Source organism: Harpia harpyja, chromosome 7 (assembly GCF_026419915.1).
Source record: "Harpia harpyja isolate bHarHar1 chromosome 7, bHarHar1 primary haplotype, whole genome shotgun sequence".
Taxonomy (NCBI): domain Eukaryota; kingdom Metazoa; phylum Chordata; class Aves; order Accipitriformes; family Accipitridae; genus Harpia; species Harpia harpyja.
This window is the reverse complement of record NC_068946.1, coordinates 20,094,812-20,114,748: the sequence shown is the minus strand read 5'-3', so window position 1 is coordinate 20,114,748 and position 19,937 is coordinate 20,094,812. Positions and strand designations below refer to the sequence as shown.

The 19,937-nt window shown below is 40.3% G+C and overlaps 1 protein-coding gene across 3 annotated transcripts in view; it reads right to left on the bottom strand.

Annotated features, from left to right (window-relative positions):
• Positions 1 to 1,336: 1,336 nt before the first annotated feature.
• Positions 1,337 to 19,937, bottom strand: part of ZNF804A (zinc finger protein 804A) — a 158,474-nt gene continuing 139,873 nt past the window's right edge. For 2 of the 3 annotated variants that reach the window (XM_052793089.1, XM_052793090.1), the window contains exons 3-4: positions 7,460 to 7,590; positions 1,337 to 5,095 (exon numbers count right to left, since the gene is read on the bottom strand). In XM_052793089.1, the coding sequence (XP_052649049.1) occupies positions 1,798 to 5,095; positions 7,460 to 7,590 (3,429 nt within the window). In that variant the 3' untranslated portion in view covers positions 1,337 to 1,797. Of the gene's footprint in view, positions 5,096 to 6,994; positions 7,048 to 7,459; positions 7,591 to 19,937 lie in introns of those variants that run through there. The other variant, XM_052793091.1, reaches the window with a different exon arrangement.

The following is a 19,937-nucleotide window of genomic DNA, read 5'->3' as shown; positions in this document are numbered from 1 at the left end:
CAACTTTTTGCTTATTAACATAGTTTAGCCCTTTGTAACTGCACGACATGGAAAACTCACATCCCTTGAGTAGCTGACGCTGTAATCATAGTGGCAAGATGTTGTTTGCTATAGTTTTAATGTAGTACTGTACTAAAACTTGCAATATTGATACAGGTTAAGTTCTAATGCTATAGATGCAGAAAATAATATCCAGATATATATGTTTTAGGATATAGTATTACTTTTCAAGTGGTTAATGTCTGTAGCTATTAATATGCACTGTATATTAATAACATTTCAAAATTACTATTCTTTCAGTTCAACTGTATATAATTTTATTATACTATATAAAAAGGTGAAAAGAAGTAATTAATTGGAGAGCTATCACCTACCTTTTATTACAGAGGGCCTACTTCTAGCACTAACAGTCATGCTGCAAATCCTTAGCTTCACTCACATGATAACACTTCATTTTAACTCAAAGAGATGGCTCTATCTCAGAACGACTTCTGATTTTATTCTGGACCATCACAGGTGTGGGCCTGATATACTAAAACAAAGGAGAAGATTTCACTGGTTAAAGCTGGGTGAGGTTTGACAGCAATAGGAAGGTTGCAGAGGTAGGGAGAAGTCTCTGAAATACAGTTAGAAATAATGGCAGTATATTATTATTTTAATCAATCTCTATTCTATGTTATTCTGCTACTTTACCAAAATGCTGCAGGAAAGAAGGAGGGTGAAGTGAGGTAAGAATTTGTATCAAACCCTGGTGGGTTCCCCATACAAGGCTCTTCCTGACCTCCCCTTCATGCTCACGTGTTCTTGCTATCTTCAGGCAATTGCACAGGCAGCAAGGATCTCACTCCAACAGATCTGTCCCCCCCAACACCCCCGAGGGCTGTGTGCAATCAGGGAAAGTATGCTTGGTGGAGCCAAGACCCTCGCTATGCTCTACCTTTCCGCTATGAGCAATATTCCCTTGAAGTCAAACTGCCATTGATATTTTCCTTTCTTTACCCCTCTACTGCTGACGTTATTTTTGTTACATCGCCTTTTCATGGTTTAGTATAAAGGGGACTAGCTCCCAACAGTCAGCAGTTAGTGCACGCACTACAAGTAGGCAAAATTTGTCATGTTGACAAACCGTTAACACAAACAGATCTATTACCCTTTCTCTCTTGCTTGGTAAGACAGCTGCCCTCAAGATATTAGCCTCTCAGCCTCCCTGATAAATCACTGATGTATAGGAAACCTGATTATCCCAACATAGGAGGGGTAGAGGATGCTATTCAGCTGCAGAAGAACATGGAACAACAACATCCATGAGGCTTATAATGAAAGATTTTTGATATACTTAAGTAGTTAACAAAAATTTATTGCAAGAGATAGTTTGTCACTAGATTTACAGTTTCAGAGAACATAGTACAAAACATAGTGCATCAGCTTTCTCTAAACATTAAATAGGTGCAAATACACAAAGATAAAAAACAAAAGGTGAATACAACATAAGTTATAGAACTATAAATATATTTTATATACATTATACATATTCTAAGACATGATTTTCACTTATATATAGAGAGAGTTCATATTAGTATCAGATTATTCAGTGCTTTAGTTATAGTATAGGTCTGAACTTTACATGAACGTTTGCATCATTATACTTACAGTAAATGCTTCCCAAGGAACAAGGAATTTTAACCAGTTTATTTCACAGAACCGTTTTGCAAAGCCATGGGGACTGTAGAAACAGCAGGACCGCTGAGCTGAAGGCTCCTTTCCCACGCCCCCGCCCCCGCTCCCCGAGAACCTGTCCTAAAACAGGGGCTGCAGGGGGATGACAGCCGGATGTGGGGACAGCAGGGATGGGAAGACGGTGTGTGGCAGCGGGGGAAACGCCAGCTGGGTCGGGTGCAGGACCGAGGGCGGCAGCAGCGGCAAATGCGGCGGGGCAACGAAAGCTGCGTGGCCCCCCGGGCAAAGCCTCGGTCCGACTGGTAGATGAGGTAAAGGCGCTCTGGAAAGAGCCGGGACCTGCGAGAGGAACTGCTGGTGGGGCTGAAGAACCTTCAACGTACTGGCAGCAGCAGCGGCGTGCTGCTGTAGGATGGTGTGATGGATGGTGGTAACGGAGGTAGAACACAGCGGCGGCTGCAAGGGTAAGGGCTGTAGTGGGGAATTCGGGGGCTGGATCGCCGGGGGAGGGAAGGTGAACTTCACTTTGTTGGCCAGCATGTTTTGTGGCATTATCTGCTGATAGGCCTCGGATGGGAGATCTTTGAATTTTTCGTGGTTCTCTGGAGGGAATATCAATGTCTGATCGGGCAGGGTGAAGGGAGCTATTAACTGCTCGGTAGTTAAAAAGGTATGACTGTTTACATGTGCTTCTTTGAATGGCAAGGGTGGTGGGCTGCTAAATATCCCAGGGTTACACTGTACCCATTCACTGGCCACCTCATTTATTTTCTCATGCGGTAGAGACTCGGCCAATTCATAATGGCAAAGATAGGATTTAGGAGGAGCTTGTTCCGAATGTCTGTTTGGGAGGGGAACTTTGTAACGAGCTTGATTTTCACGACTGTTGACATTTTCTTTTTTCTTTTCATCTTGTGGAACATCCTGCATGCTGGCAGCTGCTAGAGCACTGTGCTCAGGAACAGAAGCAGCAGAACCTGCAACAATGCCAGAAAATGTACTCGGAGAGCTCTCCACTGCTGCGCACGCCGTCAGTTTGTCATTTTCCAGCACGTGTGAACTATCAGTTTCTAGAGATGACTTGCTTTCCTCCGGCTGCATTGTTTCATCCATACCTTTTGCATGATCAGCTTTGGGATCCACGTTGGTTTCCTCTAGACTGTCTTGAGTCAAGAAGTCCCCCAAAACATTTAACGTAGAATTTGCAGAATTTTCTTTGGAAGGTCTGGAGGTCTCACTTCTTGCGTTCCTGTCAAGGCACACGCGATGGATTCTAGTTTTCCTTCTCCTGCGTTTCCCTTTTGCCTTGTGATGTGTACCTAAAGTACGTGCTTGCCTTAGATATTCTTCTGCTGATAAAGTCTGTCCGTATGAGCTCTCATCTGATGAAGAGGAATAGGTATGCTGTCTCCGCTTGCGGTGGGATTTTTCAGGTTCCTCTGTCAGAACGTTGTAACTTCTCTTTATGGACTGGTTTTGACTCAGACTCTTCTCCTCACAGCAGTGTTCTAAACATTTATGCTCTGGGCTACAGCTTGACCTCCTGACTTTCCAGCTGCAACACGTTTTTGAGTACCTTAAGCTATGCCTCCTGGAACTTGGAGCCAGCTGCTTTGCCTGTCTCTGTGAGCTTGCTTTGCTCTTTCTGTGCAGTCGTTTACAACCATGGTGTTGGCTGCTATTTTTTGCACTCCAAATGTCACACCAGCCTCTGTCCCCATGTACATGATCTGACACAGACATGACTCTCTTATGACCATTTTCAATGCCAAGTTTTTGATGCGTCTGCTGTATCTCACCTGTAGCTAGCCAGATATTCCCCGCATCATGTCTGCGCTTCTCTGGATTATTTTGGAAGTGCTGATATTTATTTTCATCTCTGTAACTAATTTCTTTGTCAGTCACTGAGAACATCTCCATTTCTGCCGCTGTTGTGTCCCCACAGTCATGATGATGACAATGACATAATTTTCTTCTCCTTTTCCGTTTTCTACTTTTGTGAAGCCATTTTTCATGGCTTTCTTTGATCCAGACTTTGTTATATTTCTCATCTATCACAGTGTTTTGTCGTAAGTGATTTTTAGAAATGTGATACTTTTCTATTTTTCTAATCCTGAATGACTCATCCAAGGACACTTTATTTTGATTTTTTTCAAGATCACAACTTCTGATGAGGGAAACATCACTTATAAGGGGTATTGTATAGTTGCACACATTTTTATTCATTTCTGTTTCATAATCGCCACACTCTGAAGTAGGTTTATTTGTAAAATCTGAAACTAAGCTACAGTTGGATTCAGTTTTGTGGTGCAAATGAGGTATGTCTGGCTGATGCTTGGGTTTTTCTTGGCTGTCACTTGCTCTTGATGACTTGAAATCAAAATATAAAGGATTACAGCTATAAGAAATCGATGGGTCTGTACTTGTGTAAATTAACATTTCTGATGGCCACTGAAGAATATTTGATCCATGTTTGCTAAGAACAGGAACAAAGGGTTCACAAGGTCTCTTGCGCATGTCCGGTTTGCTTTGTGGGACTCCACTACTACCTTCTTTAGATGGTGATGGAGCTAATGCATCTGCCCCCAGCTTTTTTACTTCAGTTTGAGTTGTGGATGAATCACTGTTCCTGTCTTTATCATTTTCCTCTGCAACATCCTGCAGAGATAAACAATCCTCCACAACCGCCTGCGCGAGGGCCCTGTTTGCCTGCAGCTCATAACCGCTGCAGTCCAGGGGCAGGACCTCAGCACTGTCCGCAACCACCGGCAGCGTTTGGTCCAGTAAGTCTGCTGCACTTACATCAATACCATAGCTATCCATGTCCGAGGACACCAGTTGCTTTGAATGGGATACAGCAGGAGTTAATACGGGACTCTCTAGCACGCTGCTTTCTTCACTAGCCAGCTCTTTTGATTCCTGAGCTTCAGGAGCTTCTGCTGTGTCTGTGCATTTTTCCACCAGTGGGTGAAAACAGTTATGTTTCTCCTCAGGGCACAGGACTATTTCTGCCGCTGAAGGAGACTGAAGGTTACATGCTCCTGGAACAAACCTACTTCTTCTGCTAAATCCGTGCTCCATAGATGTTTCATCATTATATTCATAGAAGACAGCAGCTGAAGACTCGAGTTTGACCGCTGCTTTCTTAGGAAAAGCAAAAGAGAACCCAACTCTATGTCCTTGAGCTCCTTGAACCTGATCTCCACATTTGTTAGTGTCGGATTTATTACTACATGCATTTCCAGGAGTGGAAGAAATAACAGAAGCAATGTCTTTACAATTCTGCACATCGTGCATTAACGTACAGCTGAAATCCTGTTTGTTGGCAGAATCGATGGCAGCACTTTGTGGGATATCATTGCAATGATCTCGCACAGTCACTGTAGTGGATTTGAACATAGGGCCGCTTCCAGGAGCACTAGGAAGGAAAACAAAACTCAGGAGTCAGTACCTTTCAGAGGACTGCAGACAGAAATATGCTGTTACACTGGCATCTAAGAGATTTTTTTTACGGAAAAAGGAAGAATCTGTGCATATGTAGATTTAGAATATGAAAAAAGTCATCTGTTATAAGATCAGTTGACTAGTTTAAAAAAAAAAAAAAAGAGTAAATATTGTGCCCCCAGTTCCTTCATGTGAAGTCACCAGCTGAAGGGCTAATATTCCTACAAGGTAGTTCACTTTTCCTAGACATACTGGCTGGCCTAATAAGAGACTGTATATCTCCCTAGAAACCTCACTTCTCCTCCCAGTAGACTATCACGGTTACAACACTATTACTACGAATAGCAGAGGTTTTACATTCCTTTGTGCTACAAAATATATTAAAACTGAGAGCGCCTCATAGACCACTTCCCTCTTAGTCACCATCCTAGTGACTGCTGCTGTACCCACAGGCAATCACCCAGCAGCTCCCATCCTATTTGTGTTCACAGACTGAACCATCACAATCTCCGCAATTTCTTTCATGGAAAAATAATATTGGGGAGAGTATTTCAGCTGACAATAGTGCAGTAAGTGATTCATCCCTCTTGAGAAAAAATTTATCACTGTCTACTTCTGTTCTTCATTTCATGTCCTCTTCCCTTCTGTTCTATTTGACTTAATAGGAAGCAAAGAGAAGAGCAAAAACTGCTTAAGCTGCCTTTTTCCAGGATCCACAGGAACTACTCAGCCCTAGAAGTAGTGGACCTATGTTAAAACAACTTTTTGTTGTTTTAACCAAATTATTCTATGTTACAGTGGAGAGCAATACTAGATGATGGGTCACTGGGAAAACTTCCAAGTGTCATTTAGGACCCCAAGAAGTGCTGAGATAAAGAATGACAAACTTAATCTATTGGGTCTAGAAATTAAGGTAGAAGTTTTATGAGAAAGGAATTCCTCATGAGAATTCCTGCCTTGTCCAGTTCTTCAGAAATTTAAAATATATATTAAACACCCCACACAAATCCTTTCTTAACAGAATAAAATGGTGGCTTCTACGAAACCAAACTAGAAAATACCATTTTAAAAATCCTGTGTGTCTGGCTGTATCACATCCCTAAGGAGGCAAAGTGGTAGTAAACAGCAATTCTTAAATACAGAAATAAAGCTCAGAGATAAATTCTCCTTCAGGAACTAGAAGAAGGATATTTAAAACACCAAACCAAACAGAAACAACAAAACCCCGCAAAATCTGTGCTTCACTAGCATGGAAAAAGGGAAACAATAAGTTCCTCTTTCTCCTGAAATATGCTAAATCCAGATTTTGGAGTATGCTTGGGGGAGTATTATCTAATATCCTCAAGTATTAAATTTGGACAGTTAAAACACTGATGGAGGAGAAAGAGTCTCTACGTGAGTTATCATAAAAGGATAAAATAATTAAAATTGGGTGTCATGTTGCTCATGTCAAACAGACTTCACAACATTCATGTCCCATCCAACTGCTTGGACAGACTTTGTTTCAGCATGCTGCCCACCATCCAAGCTATGGAGAAAGAGACTACTACTGAACAAGAGCTACAATTTGGTTGGACTTCCCTGTTAGTTCATCTGGTGAGACAAAGGCTGGATAAAACATTTGTGTTTGAGCATCTACTTTTTTGCTTTTTTCCCCTGAGATTCCACTGTGAAAAGTTGATACATATATTTTCAGTGGCTTGTCAGTGTCATAACTGTGTCATATTTAAGTGAGAGTACAGTCACAACTAGCAAGCTCAATATTAATTTCAACAGTATGCTTAGATGCAATACTAAAACGTATCACTAGCAAGGAGTCACTTTTGCAGAGGGAGGTAAACACTCTGTTGAGCTGGGGAAAAGAAGCACTCACCTTTTAATATAAAAAACCCCAGTTATTGAAATTTAAAACTGTATTTCTGGATGCTTTCCCAGGCAAGCAGTTTGAAAAATAAATCACAGAGATCTGTTACAACCTAGAAAGACAGACTGTATTCCTCACCTCATCAATGAAGTAGTGTCAGCCTGCAAATGCATGACCTAGTTCGCTCAGCTCTCAACCAATGTGCCTGGTTTTATGAAATATATAAAACACATCTTTTTTTAAACTAAAAATAGATGTCGTTTTAGCTCCACTGAAAAAGCAACGTTAAACATTCATTTCTGCACATAGTGTGAACCAAATTACTGTACACATACTGCTTCCAAAATGCTATAAAAATGGGGCGGGGAGCTCCAGCTGAGGGACTCCAACAGCCCCACGTCCCACAGCACCAGCAAACAGTGGTGGGCTTATTTTAAAAGTATTTTTTTTATGTTTCAGCAGCTATGCACTTACCACGTTGTCTCTTTCCTTAGCTCAGCTAGCTTGTGCAAACGTTGAAGGGCTTTTTCCTGTTTCCTTTCATCTTTTCGTGACTTAGAAGCTACGTTTCGAGCAAACTCCCTCTGTTTCAGTTCCTTCAGTCTCTGCAAGAAAGAGTCATATAAGACACACACAAAAAACAGGGATGATAAACGTTTATAATGACAGTTACTTTCTGGTAAGCACTCATGGCATGAATTATTTTCTGAAGCTAACCAAAGCAACCCATTCAATAAATTAAGTTATTTCAAGTGAATAACCAAAATACAAAGAGATGCTAGAGACAAGTTAGCTAGGTTAGAGATAACCTAGAAAATTTTACTGTAGCTTTTGTGATTCATGTAGACCAGCCTCAGTAGGATGAAGCAATGTTAATCCAGAATTTTGCTCATGACTCTCTTCCCAAAAACCTTCCCCACAGCCTGATTGCTCTTTGAGATAGTAATAAAAAATAATGAGACCACCCCAGGTATTTTTCCACAAAGCCGCTCTGTAGCCTGTTGGCCCCCCAGCTGGTATTAAATCTCAGGTTTTTCTGCCTGAGATGCTGGGCATAGCACTTGTCACCACTGAACTGCAGGAGGTCCCTGTCAACCCTTTTGTCCAGCCTATCAAGGTCCCTCTGAACCTGCCCTGCCACATTATCAGTGTGGTATCACCTGTGAAGCTCCTGAGAGCGGGCTGTCCTACCATCCAGGTCATTACCAAAGATGTTAAAGGGTCCTGCCCCAGCAGCCATCCCCAAGGGATGTCACGGCCAGAGTAGTCTTGTGTTTTGAAATGGGAAGATCTTCCCTCTGAAGGAGCTTGTTTCCTGCTTTTGCTGGTGTCTAACACAGCAGTTAAGCAGACACTGAGTTTCGATCCAGTGTCTCATTTGATTTCACCTCCAGCCTGTTTCTTTGGGAGGAAATTAAAATGCACAGCTCTGACTCTCCACATAAAAAGGGGATTTTGTTTTCTTTATATCACAGAAGGACAATATGCAGAGACTTTCCTAATCCTTCATGTCAGCAAAAAGTATTCCTGTAAGTCCCAAACCCCATCAGTGTTTCACTCAGTTGCTCAGTGTGTCCCCAATATGGCTCAGAGTCTAGATGACATCATCTTATGAGATCATGACCTCATGGTTCTGGGAAGAATCCAGTAATTTGCCACCGTTTTTGTGGCATTAGTCCGAGGGCGAATGGCTGGCCATGAACAGGGGACATGTGGTTTTCTAAAAGCATTAATTCTAACTCCAAACTGTTTGAGGGGTATTGAGAGCTTTGCTTACCACTGGTAGGCATGTGTTGGATACACATGTAATGGAGTTTGCAGAACTCTGTAAGCACTGTTCTCCTGCTCCTTCTCAATTTTTCATTTTGCCCCTTGTGTGATTTTTTTTTCCTATTCACAGAAAAATATCCCTCATATAACATCATTCATTTATGCACTGAATTTGTTTTTACCATTTTGGGTGATGCTAATGCTACCTTGGCAGTCCATTTAATGCCAAGAAACATATATGTAGAAACACGCTGAGAAAGCAAACAAATGCTTGCAAAAAAATGAGCGCTACTCTCTATTTTCAATTTTTGCATTATTTTTCCAATAACTGGATATTCCTTTGAAGACAGCCTTGATAGATACAGAGAAATAATCTGAAAGGTGATCACTTCTTCTATCATTTATATTTTGTAGATAGAGTTATCAAAATTTGTTTTATTGTGCTAACACAGTATAAAGTTATAAATTCAGTCAAAACTGGATGTACGGTAACTTTTTTCCAAGAAAAAAAGGCTTGAAATGTGAAGCATCTTTGTAGAACATTTCTTACTTCTATGCATTCCTGTTTTCCTAAAGATAGTATGATACTGACCCTGTTTCCCACCAGCCACTCATGAAACCCAAAGTATTTCATTTCATAGGTGACTTCTGAGTACTCAGAATACCAGAGAAGCAATGAAGTTTGCTCCTTCACCTCCCCACCTCCAGCCCTTGGCATTTAAAGACAGGATTTCATTCCATTTTGTAGAGCTCAATAATACTTCGTCCTTTTTTGCCTCCAATGTGTAAGCACAGAAGTATGCAACAAAGCAAGAAAAAAGAGATAAAATGGTGCTTTTTCACAAGGTTAAAAAGGAGAAGCTGAGGTGTATACAAATCCATAATCACCCTCGAGCAGCAGCACTTTACTGTAATAACTGGGATGATTATAATTAGTGATTTGATTCTGACCAGATTTTGATCCCTTTTCGCTTACTGCTCAAAGTTAGCAGGACTCCACACCATCAGGAGTGCCAAAGTTAACACAACTCCACGTTTCGGGGCACAAGTAGGGTCCCGCTCACAGTGAATAGGGACAATGCTGTTAAAGGAAGTTTTACCTGATCTTGGAGGCACAGAAGATGCATTTCACACTTACTGTTGCCAAGCAAACATCATTCTACTGATCCGAGCCTCTCATCAGTCATTATCTGTTTAGCACATACCAGTTCTCATACAGAAGAACCGTTCACAAATTAAATTGTTCTCCCTGATTACTACAAGTAGGTGTCAATGTGTAAGACAGTGCCGTCTGGCAAAAGTTTTGTGTGCACAGCCTTTGTGTCGGACTGTCTGCTCTTCACTTCTGGTGAACTACTTGTTCCAGAGCTCCCCTTCCTTCAGACCTCCTGTCAAATACACCATCCCTTTCCTGTATGGAAAACTGTTCTTGACATAATATGAACTAGTTATACAATGTGATTTTTTTTTTTTCCTCCTTACAACTGGTATCTTAGTCTTTTTCATGGAAAGCTTTAACGACCTCTAAGGATTATACCCTAGGTAACTCCTGAGGACTTTATTCAGCAAATACGTATGTATGAGTGGAACTTTTCTCAGTTGTAGACCACAAAACATGCACCTGGTGCAAGCTGGTTTGAGACCTGGTTAGGCAGTTTCCAAAAATAATATTTCTTATACATAAAAAGTCATCTAAGTGGGAAAATGTGTCGCCATTGTTGGATACTATAGTTATTTTCCATTTGTCTGTCTTTAGCCATCTTATAAACTATCATCACCTGCCTTCCCTTACTGCACTTAGTCATGCTAGTGACTGCTAGCACTGCATTTACACAGCCCTATATTGGTATTTTGTTGGGTTTGCTTGTATTATGCAAATGAAAACAAGATATTACCCAATTATACATAAAGTGCCACTAGTCCATGTGTTCTGAGTATCACAAGGCCCCCCAAAACTTGTTCAAAGTAAATGGCAACAATAAAAACACGAGTGTGCCTTATTCCTAAAAAGCATCTTTTTCTTAACATTTTTATGTCTTTTCATGTGGCAGAGCTATTCACCAATGCTAACTTCAGTAGTTAGTTTAATGCCCATTATGTTCATTTGCTTCCATGGATCAGTAAGCAAATAATTAGCAGGCAGTCATACAGTATTTAAATATGATTCCCTCCTGTATTTTGCTCTGCTTATGAACCAGCTCAAAACGTGTAAGTCCTAGCAAGCGGAGTTCAACAAACAGTTCACAATGAATAATTAAATGACATTTCTCGAAGAGAACTAAATGCCTTCATCGTTCTCCTGATACACTGTACTGCCACTTTGAACGTGCAGAGCACGGACCACCGTCAGTTTGCATGTGACTTTCCCCAGGCCGGAGCAATGGGAAGCCTGACCCTGATTCTCCAGCCTTGCAACGGGATCCTGCAACCGGGCTGCTTTCACTTGGGCAGAAGCTGAGTTATTTTAACAAATCTAACTGTAACACTGGGCCTGAAGCAGAAATATTCCACCTATTTCTAACAAACTCAGCTGGGAATCTTACTGCACACCCATTACATCACGCTCAGCTGAGGTATGGAAGTCCAGACGAAAAGGAAGACTTTACCAGCTCCTACGTACCTATGCAAGGATGAAACTATATGTGAGAAGACTACATGAGGTCCAAACTCAGGTGTGGCTGCATTTCACTCAGAGGCATACAGCTTAGGTGTCCCCAGGCTTGCCGTGGAAGATACCCATCGGAAAAAAAAAAAAAATTAAAAAAAAATTCAAAGAAATCCTAAGTGGACTTCCAATGGGACCCCATTCCTGGTTACTTCACTCTTGTCTTCATTCCCCCATTTACCACATTAGACAGTTAATTTCAGCATGCCGCTTTTCAAAAAGCTCAGCTGAGTTTCCTAATTCTCCCCTGCATTTTATAATACAGGAACCACAGGCCCAGATCCTGCTGCCGGAGCCAGGCGCCTGAAGACCTCCGTGGATCAAAGCCTCTTGAAAGCAAAGACACATTATGGCATTAAGGACACTTCTCACATCACTATTACAAGCCTTCTGCCACCTTGCAAAGTGGTGGTTGGGTTGGTTTTTTTTAAACACAAGATTTAAGCACTTGTAACAATAGCACTTCAAACTAACAGGTTTTCAAAACATAGAGAAGACATTACTTAATAAATATGCCCAGGACTGCGAAAGCATGTGAAGGCTGAATAGTGAAACACAATGTACCTGAATACTATGACACCAAAAAAGAAACAAACCACAAAAAACCCCCCAGCCTCAAATAACTTTATACCTTGAAACATATAATTTAATGTTATCAGAACTGACTCTGAGGAAAAGCAGTGAAACTTTTAACAAAGTTTATGAAACCAAAGGGGAAATCATAACAAGCGTCAGGGTTGATACAGGCTCTCTCTGTAGCGTTAATATCTCACATAAAAACCAGCCATCCCCCCCAGCACAAAAGCATCATCTAAGGACTACTTATTGAGAGGCTCTCATAAACTACCTGTGCAAAGCTTATCTCCCTAGTCTAGGAACAACTTTAATAGGGTCAAGAAACAATGGGAACAGTTTTTATAGGAGCAGGAGTCTGAAAGATGCCTATCAGGGGATTTCAGGGCAGTGCAGTTCAGATATTATTATGCTAATAAGCTTTTGACCTTAGATTAACAATTAAATTACTTGGACTTTTACGATACTGAAAATACGTAGACCATAAATTCATTTTCTGATCAATGGAAATATAAAATTACAGAACTTAACAGCCATGACATCAAATTTTGCTGCTTTATTGTCTTTTTATTTTATCAGGAAAAATGACCGTATTCCCAGTAGTCAATGAATCATGAATTTATGTGATTGCTAGCTTTTAAAAATAACTCATCAAAATAAAACTTCCTTTTCTTGCTCCCTAACTATGAAATACTCGAAGCTGCAGCCCAAATATAGTAAGCAGGTTGCTACAGCCCTTTATATATTGAGCACTAAAATACCAAGTGTTTATGTTACACCTTGAAATTTCTGCTGTAGCTCTTTTTCAAGTTACTTGCTTCTGAAAGATCTGATATAGCAGAGTGACAGCTAATGGGGGAACCTTTGAGAAAGCAGATGAATGATCAGGGAGAGTCCAGTGCATAATTCATTCCTATAGCTTTACATTACATTAAGAGAACTGACATACTGTCATGTCTATACCACACACCAGAAAATGCAGCTGCTGCTTAACTAGCTCAAGGACTTTGAAACTGTAAAGGGAGGCGAAGCTAAATGCAGTAACTGATGAAGAGTTAAACTGCTAAGTCACCCATGTCGGAAGAGGGAGGACCAGGAGACCACAATGCTGCAGCCACCTGGCATCAGTGCCTGTTTTGGTGAACAACCTGCCAGACCAGAAGAACAAGGCACAAATCTGCTCCTACTCCACCCTCCCAGTCAGTGACAGCAGTGTTAGGCTGAGACCATGAAGACATGGGATATTCAGTCCTACATGTGTGTTCTAAAACCAGCATGAGCTTCCCCAGCTCCAATGCTGTCTATAACTCCATTTGCACCCTGAAAGGAGCTGAAAGTCCATTGCAGCTCCCTCCTGCCTTTCAAAACTTTGCTAATGACCTAAATATGGGGAACATGGGTTGGTAGTTCAGAGCTGTCGTGGAGGTGGCACAAAAGTGGCATTTGAATTTATTTAAAACAAATTGAATATTTCTTGCCTATAAATCTGTACATGATATAAAACATATTTTAGTTGTTAATAAAGGTGTTTTTTTGCTTGTATTCAGTTTGTTTTTTTAAAAAAATCTGATTACTGCTTAATACAGGGATTAAATAGAACTATTTCTTAGCTCCCAGTGATTATTCTAGAAGCTATTCCCCTTTCTCTGAATACCACCTGACTGCTGTCGATATACTCCCTGTTAACTGAGGTGGTTTATTGCTTCTTCATGTGAATTATGGTACGACAAACAGAACGACAACGTACTCAATTAGATAAACACTTGTCACACCAAACCAGACTAGTATCCTTTTGCAAAGAGGATTGAGCTTAATCAATTATAAATAATAACTGAATAGATCAGAGCTCCTGTAACACCTCTAAACACTCAAATGGGGAACAAAACGTGCCATTTAAAGCAGAAAACATTCCTTACTAAGATGCAAAATACATGTATTTTCCTTCTGCCTTTGGTGGTTTGTGCGGGCATATGTATTCTACTGTTCCGCAACTGGAGACCCCTTCGCTTTACACAGCACAACAGGGCAGCACCTCTTCACTTGCGCTGTGGTCTGCAATTCTACATACTTTTCACGACTATATCTTTCACATTATTTAAATAAATAAATAAATAAATAAATAAATGTCTCCCTTTGTAAAGATTATAGAAAAAATTAAAGCTCCAAGAAAAAAATACTGTAATACAAGAAGAATCTACCCTGTTAGTGCTACAGGCCTTCCCCAGCAGAAGTTAAATGAGACAAGTTATTTCCACAGAAAGGAGAAATGTCAAGATTTCTCAATGAAATTAGTAATTCAACCATTCAAATAAGTAGGCTGAGGAAGAAATTAATAGACAATCTTTTTTTTTTTTATGCTGCCAGTATGGAGTTATTGCTATAATGTATTCCTGCAATAGAAGAGGAATGGGGGAATTTTAACAGCAGCCTACAACTGCTTGATGGGGAGTTACACAGCAGATGGAGTCACTTCTTGCTAGTGGCAGGGAAAGCTTCCCTGCTAGGGTGTTGCAGTACTGGAACACATTACCCAGAGGGTCTGTGGCATCTCCAACCCTGCAGAAATTCAAGACGTGGCTGAAAAAAGCCCTCTCTTACTTGATGATCTTGTGTTGGCGAGCACGAAGCCAGCGACTCCTTCCAAATGACCACCTTTTTTATGATTTCTGTCTTATGCAGTGAGTTATCTCCTCACTTTATCAGTGTATGGACTACATTGGCCACTCACTTTGTTTTTAAAAAGCCTTTAATAAATCACATTGATCTATTGCTGGCTTATGAATAACTTCCAGTTTGTTGCAAGCTATAAGCTGCTCCTAACTGCCTCTGCCTAAAGCTGTATGTATCTCACTTTAAGCTGCAAAATTTAAACCCTTTCTTAAAAACCCAGCGCTCAACAAATTTGCAACAGGACCACATTTTATATGATCAGATATTAAGCCCTCCAGATGACAAGAAACATGCAGGTTGTGAATAATCCTTTTCTTCTCCTATTTCTACCACGAATTGCAGCCACACCCTCCTGATGGTCTTTTAATATTTGAAGAAATCTAAACCACACAGATGTAGATATATGCAGGATTTAAAAATAGCAAGTCCTTGGAGCCCACAATGGTGCTGAATAGGTAGATTCTGTTGAAGTGAAACTGTGCTCTTTTTCCAGCACTGTCACGAGCATCATCCCAGACTGGGGAGAAAGTGGGGATTAATTAAGAGGAAGGGAAGGTTGGGATTGTTTTACCTGCCCATCATAGGCCTGAAGGCAGGTGGGTGATGAGAAGATTCAATTCTTTATGATTCGGGGGGGGGTGTGGGGGGGTGGTATTAACTTTAAATGAATTGATGCAATGTAAATGTTCACAAAGAACTATAACTTGCTCATGAGCACACTTAACAATACACGGTACTTCAGTTCATTGTGTAGTCTGCAAAAAAGAACTGTTGAACCAGCTTTTACGTTCAGATCCTACAAATATATATTAAATACATGTATTATGTTATACAACTGAAAAGACACAATGGTCTTTTCTACTTTTGTAATATAAAAACTGAAATTATTTTATCATGAAATATAATTAGGTTTTGAGACTACTTCATACTTTTATATGAAGCATTTTTCTTGTAAAGTGTCTCAAGTTCAGTTAGATTTTCCTATGCAAGTTCATGGGGAAAAAATAAATGAAACTTGAGCTTAAAATGAAACCCAAAACCAATTGAGTTTTCAAAATCATGAGGAAAATCAGAATGTTAAATATTTTGCACACTTGCACCTGTAATATATGTGAAAGCTAGTTATCTTTGATGAAGATCTTACTAATTACTCTTGATTAGGTGACTGCAAAAGGTATCTGCTGGAGCAATAGAAGGAAAAATAAATATCTCTGCTTTCTATTCTTTTTAACTCCTTTCCTTCAGAAATTATCTACCAGAAACAAACACATACTTCATTATGTGATGATTAATGCCCTTCCCAGCATAGTAAGCCTCTTGTTTCATTCGACATCATTCTGGTGCCTGCATGTCTTCTGCTCCTTTTCAGTGTACCCCGCTGCAGGATTCAGATAGCATTGTGGCTTACAGTTGAACAAGGCCTCAGGACTTTGACAAATAACAGGTTCTGGAGCATAAATTAAGACTTTTGTTGCTTCTGTTTTAAGATAACTATGTTTTCTGAAGTTGACTAAATGGCCATAGCATTGCCACTGTGCAAAAACATTTGTTTTAAACCTGCGGAATTGCTGAGTGTTGCATACTGAGTAGCGATAGCTACTAACGACGTGTATAACAACAGCCTGATCTTATTGCAAGCTGGAGGGTATTTTTTGTTAGCTTCAGCAAAAATCAGCTGAATACTCCATAAATATTAAGGCCAAGACCAAAAAAACCAGCATAGAAATACAGAATTAGCGTCTCACCTAACAAATAAATTTTATCAGATAATGAAAAGAACATAAAGCTGACACACACTTGTGCATCTGGAAAGTGGTTACATATGCTAGTCTCTAATTTAAAGGTATTTATTTTAATGATTCTAGGCCTAATTCTGCTCCTCTTGAAGTCAATGGAGAAACTCCTGCTGAGCTCAGGGAGAGCAGAGGTTTTAAATTCAGCATAGAAATTTTCAGCAACACTTAAGGAAGCTTCTTCAGTCACAAAGATTAGAAAAGATCAGTACACACTGCTTCTTTAAGGATCACTTTACCTTTACACCCACTCTTGCACCACCTAGGATTCTAATTCCAAAAAAACCATGTGACATTTTAAATCCTGTCAAGAAATGGTTATTCCTAGCACCATTAGAGAAAAGGGCAATGCTGTAAAGAAAAGGGCTCGACTCCACGCTTCTGGGAAGACATAGACGGCCATAAGCGTGGGGCTGCCCTCAGAGGCCACAGCTCCTCTTTGCTGCTCCGGAGGGACAACCCAGCACAGATCATTTCAGACATCATGTACCATTCCCTGGTCCCACAGCATTATCCACTACTTTCCTTTCACTCCAGCAGTGAAGTTTAACCATCCAGAATATTATTCCTGAGGATGGCACATACAATATTTTCAGGTTTGCCAGTTCTGCTGCAACCAAAATATTCATTCAGTGAGGCACTGCCTCCTGATATTTTCAGTCACTGAGTGCTAAACGTTGATGACCGCTTTATTCTCTGACCGGTTACAATTTCCCATGCATAAATAACGAGAGCTCCACAACATCCCATCTAAACTCTATCCAGAAAGCTTTAAGCTATTGGAAAAATCCCCATATGAGCAGCATTCATCTTCCATAAATCATTTCACCAGAGCTAGACTTCCTCACCAAGAACTCCCTTCAGAGAAAGGCCACCTCTACACCTCTTTGGAGGGGGAATTTTGGATTTCCCTTTAGAATGAGTTTCTAGTGGGAGATGAAAGGCCACAGAATGGATGGTTCCATCAACACACAAGCATTGGATGGCTCAGCTGTTAAAGCTGTCTTTTGCTCATTTTGGAGACTGTTTTGCTGTTTTCTGCATGAATAAAGTAATTGGTGGCTCTGAGATCTTTGAGACTTCATACAACTCTTTACTCCAGTGGCCTCCAACACCTACTGGCATCTATTGTGACTCATAAGCTTTTCACCTTGGTCAAAACGGTTCACTGGATCTCCAGCACTGAAGTTCTCTGTAGGATCACACTGTTACTCTGATTATTCCTCCTTCTTTACTGAAGGAGGACACAATACCCTTTCTACAAGCACAATAAAAACTGCAAGCAGAAATTTTTAATCTATGTTTTCAGCCTCTTTGGTCACTGAAATTTTAGGAGAGACTGCCACAGAGACTGAAATGAACCTACCAAATCTTAACGCTTTCCAGTCTGTAAATGTGTACAATGACTGAAAACAAGGAATTAATATTTACAGTCAGGTTCTCTAAAGGATATTTTCCATAATCCTTCAAGGATACTCTAATAACTCTGATGGGGTGAAGGAGATGAATTCCCTCAAAGTGAGCTCTTTATTTTATAAATTCCTTATGTCAGAGCTAAATCACAATCACTTTCTCATATCAGTTTTATACTGGATCACTGAGCCATTCAAAGCCTCTGTTCACAAAATGCTTCTCATCAGAAGGATCTGGTCCTTGCCACAGATTATCCCAGGACCATGAGAAGCTTCTTCAAAGAATAAATAAAATTTGACCAATGAAAATTGAGAGAAGAACAGGCCTTTGCAAATTTTGACACATACCTCACAGCCACTGCTAACTGGCACAGACAAAATCTTAATTATCCTTAAGCCAAACTTTAATACTATTCACACAGACCCCTCTGAGAAAAAACACAAGATTAAAGAAAAATCATTAAATGTGAAGACTGCATCTTGCAAGGCAAAATAAATTAATACCGCAATTTGACTTGCGCTTTCCTTTTCAACTATGCAAATGAAGTATGTTGTAAAGTAACTTTGATAACATAGCACTGACATTAACGTGAGTAGTAGATGTTGGTAGCAAGCAGTTATGACAGCACATGTCTCTATTTATGTGTGTCTTCTACTGCATCATTGCTTTTGCAGACTGAAATATTAGTAATTGTAGAGCAAGGATGTATGTGTCACCGCGCTGTGTTAATAAAGTATTAAGTTATCAGTAAACCACAGCTGGGAGGCTGCTGAGGGAAACCAGGACTGTAACACAGACCCCCGAAAGGACAAGCACAAGGTCATAGCAGAGGCCTTGGAAGTGGAAGGAACGGGATGACACCAGGGTCCCAGGGCTATAAAACAACTCACCAGTGTTCAATTACCGCTTGCTAAAGGACTGCAACTTTAAAATACGCATAAAAGTGGGCTTAGGGATAAAAAGAAAACGAAGAAGCATCCAACATACATAAAACACACTATATATAGCAAATTTCACTACAATATGCAATTGGGAACCACTGGAGCACATATTCATATTAGTAAATACATTAAAATGACCCCCAAAGGAACTCAGATTGAGGAGAAAGAAACCATCAAACTTCACTCTCTTCCTGGCAAAAAGGAGAAAGAAACCACCAATAACAACATCACACTCCCACACGTGAAGTGCTGACAGCTTGTAATGACACCTCCCTTTTCATCTTGGGAGGACCATAACACCAAAAAAGGATCAGACACTAGAAAGCTTACATATATCTGTATCATTATCAGGAATGAGCTCTTATAATTGGATAATATGGACTATAAGCACCAGTATCATTGTAATTGGCCCAATAATAATTCTTGCAGTAGGCTGTTAGGACTTCAGCTAAACTAGCAACAAATTCTTGGCTTTGCACATCAGATGTGTTTCTTTCACCCACGTAACTGCAAAAGGTGTTTGGTTGGGTACCCCTGCCTCAAGAACTGGCTGAACACGCGACAGAGCTGATGATCGGTACAGCAGGTCCAGCTTTCTGTTTTAATGTAACCCAGAAGCAATTCATGGCAATATTCCCCTGCCTCAATCAGGTATGAACCTATCAGGAGATAATTTGCCCTTGATTAAGAATCACTAGGAAATTAATAAAAACAATAATTAACTAATAATGTAAAGCTCATTTCCGAATGGAAATGTACCCAAATCTCAGTCCACATTCTTAAAGGCAGAAAGCAGTTCCTAAGAAAAATTGACAATATCCTTTTTTACCTTTTCTTTCCAATAACAACAGCCAGGATAGAAATACATCCACTCTCATGATACAGGTGAGCATCGCACGAGGAAGACAGCACAGAGCACTACCTACAGTCCTGACCTCTGAAATCTGAACTGCTATATGCTCAAGCTTTGATGAAAAGAAGAAAAAGAAGCCCATAAAAAGCTATCTATCTGACACACAAATAACAGGGGCAATTAAGTAGGTGGACCTTCTGTATATCTCAGCAAAAGATAGATTTAAAGTGTCTATACTCAATGTGAAGGTATTGCTGGATAAAACATTGCCACA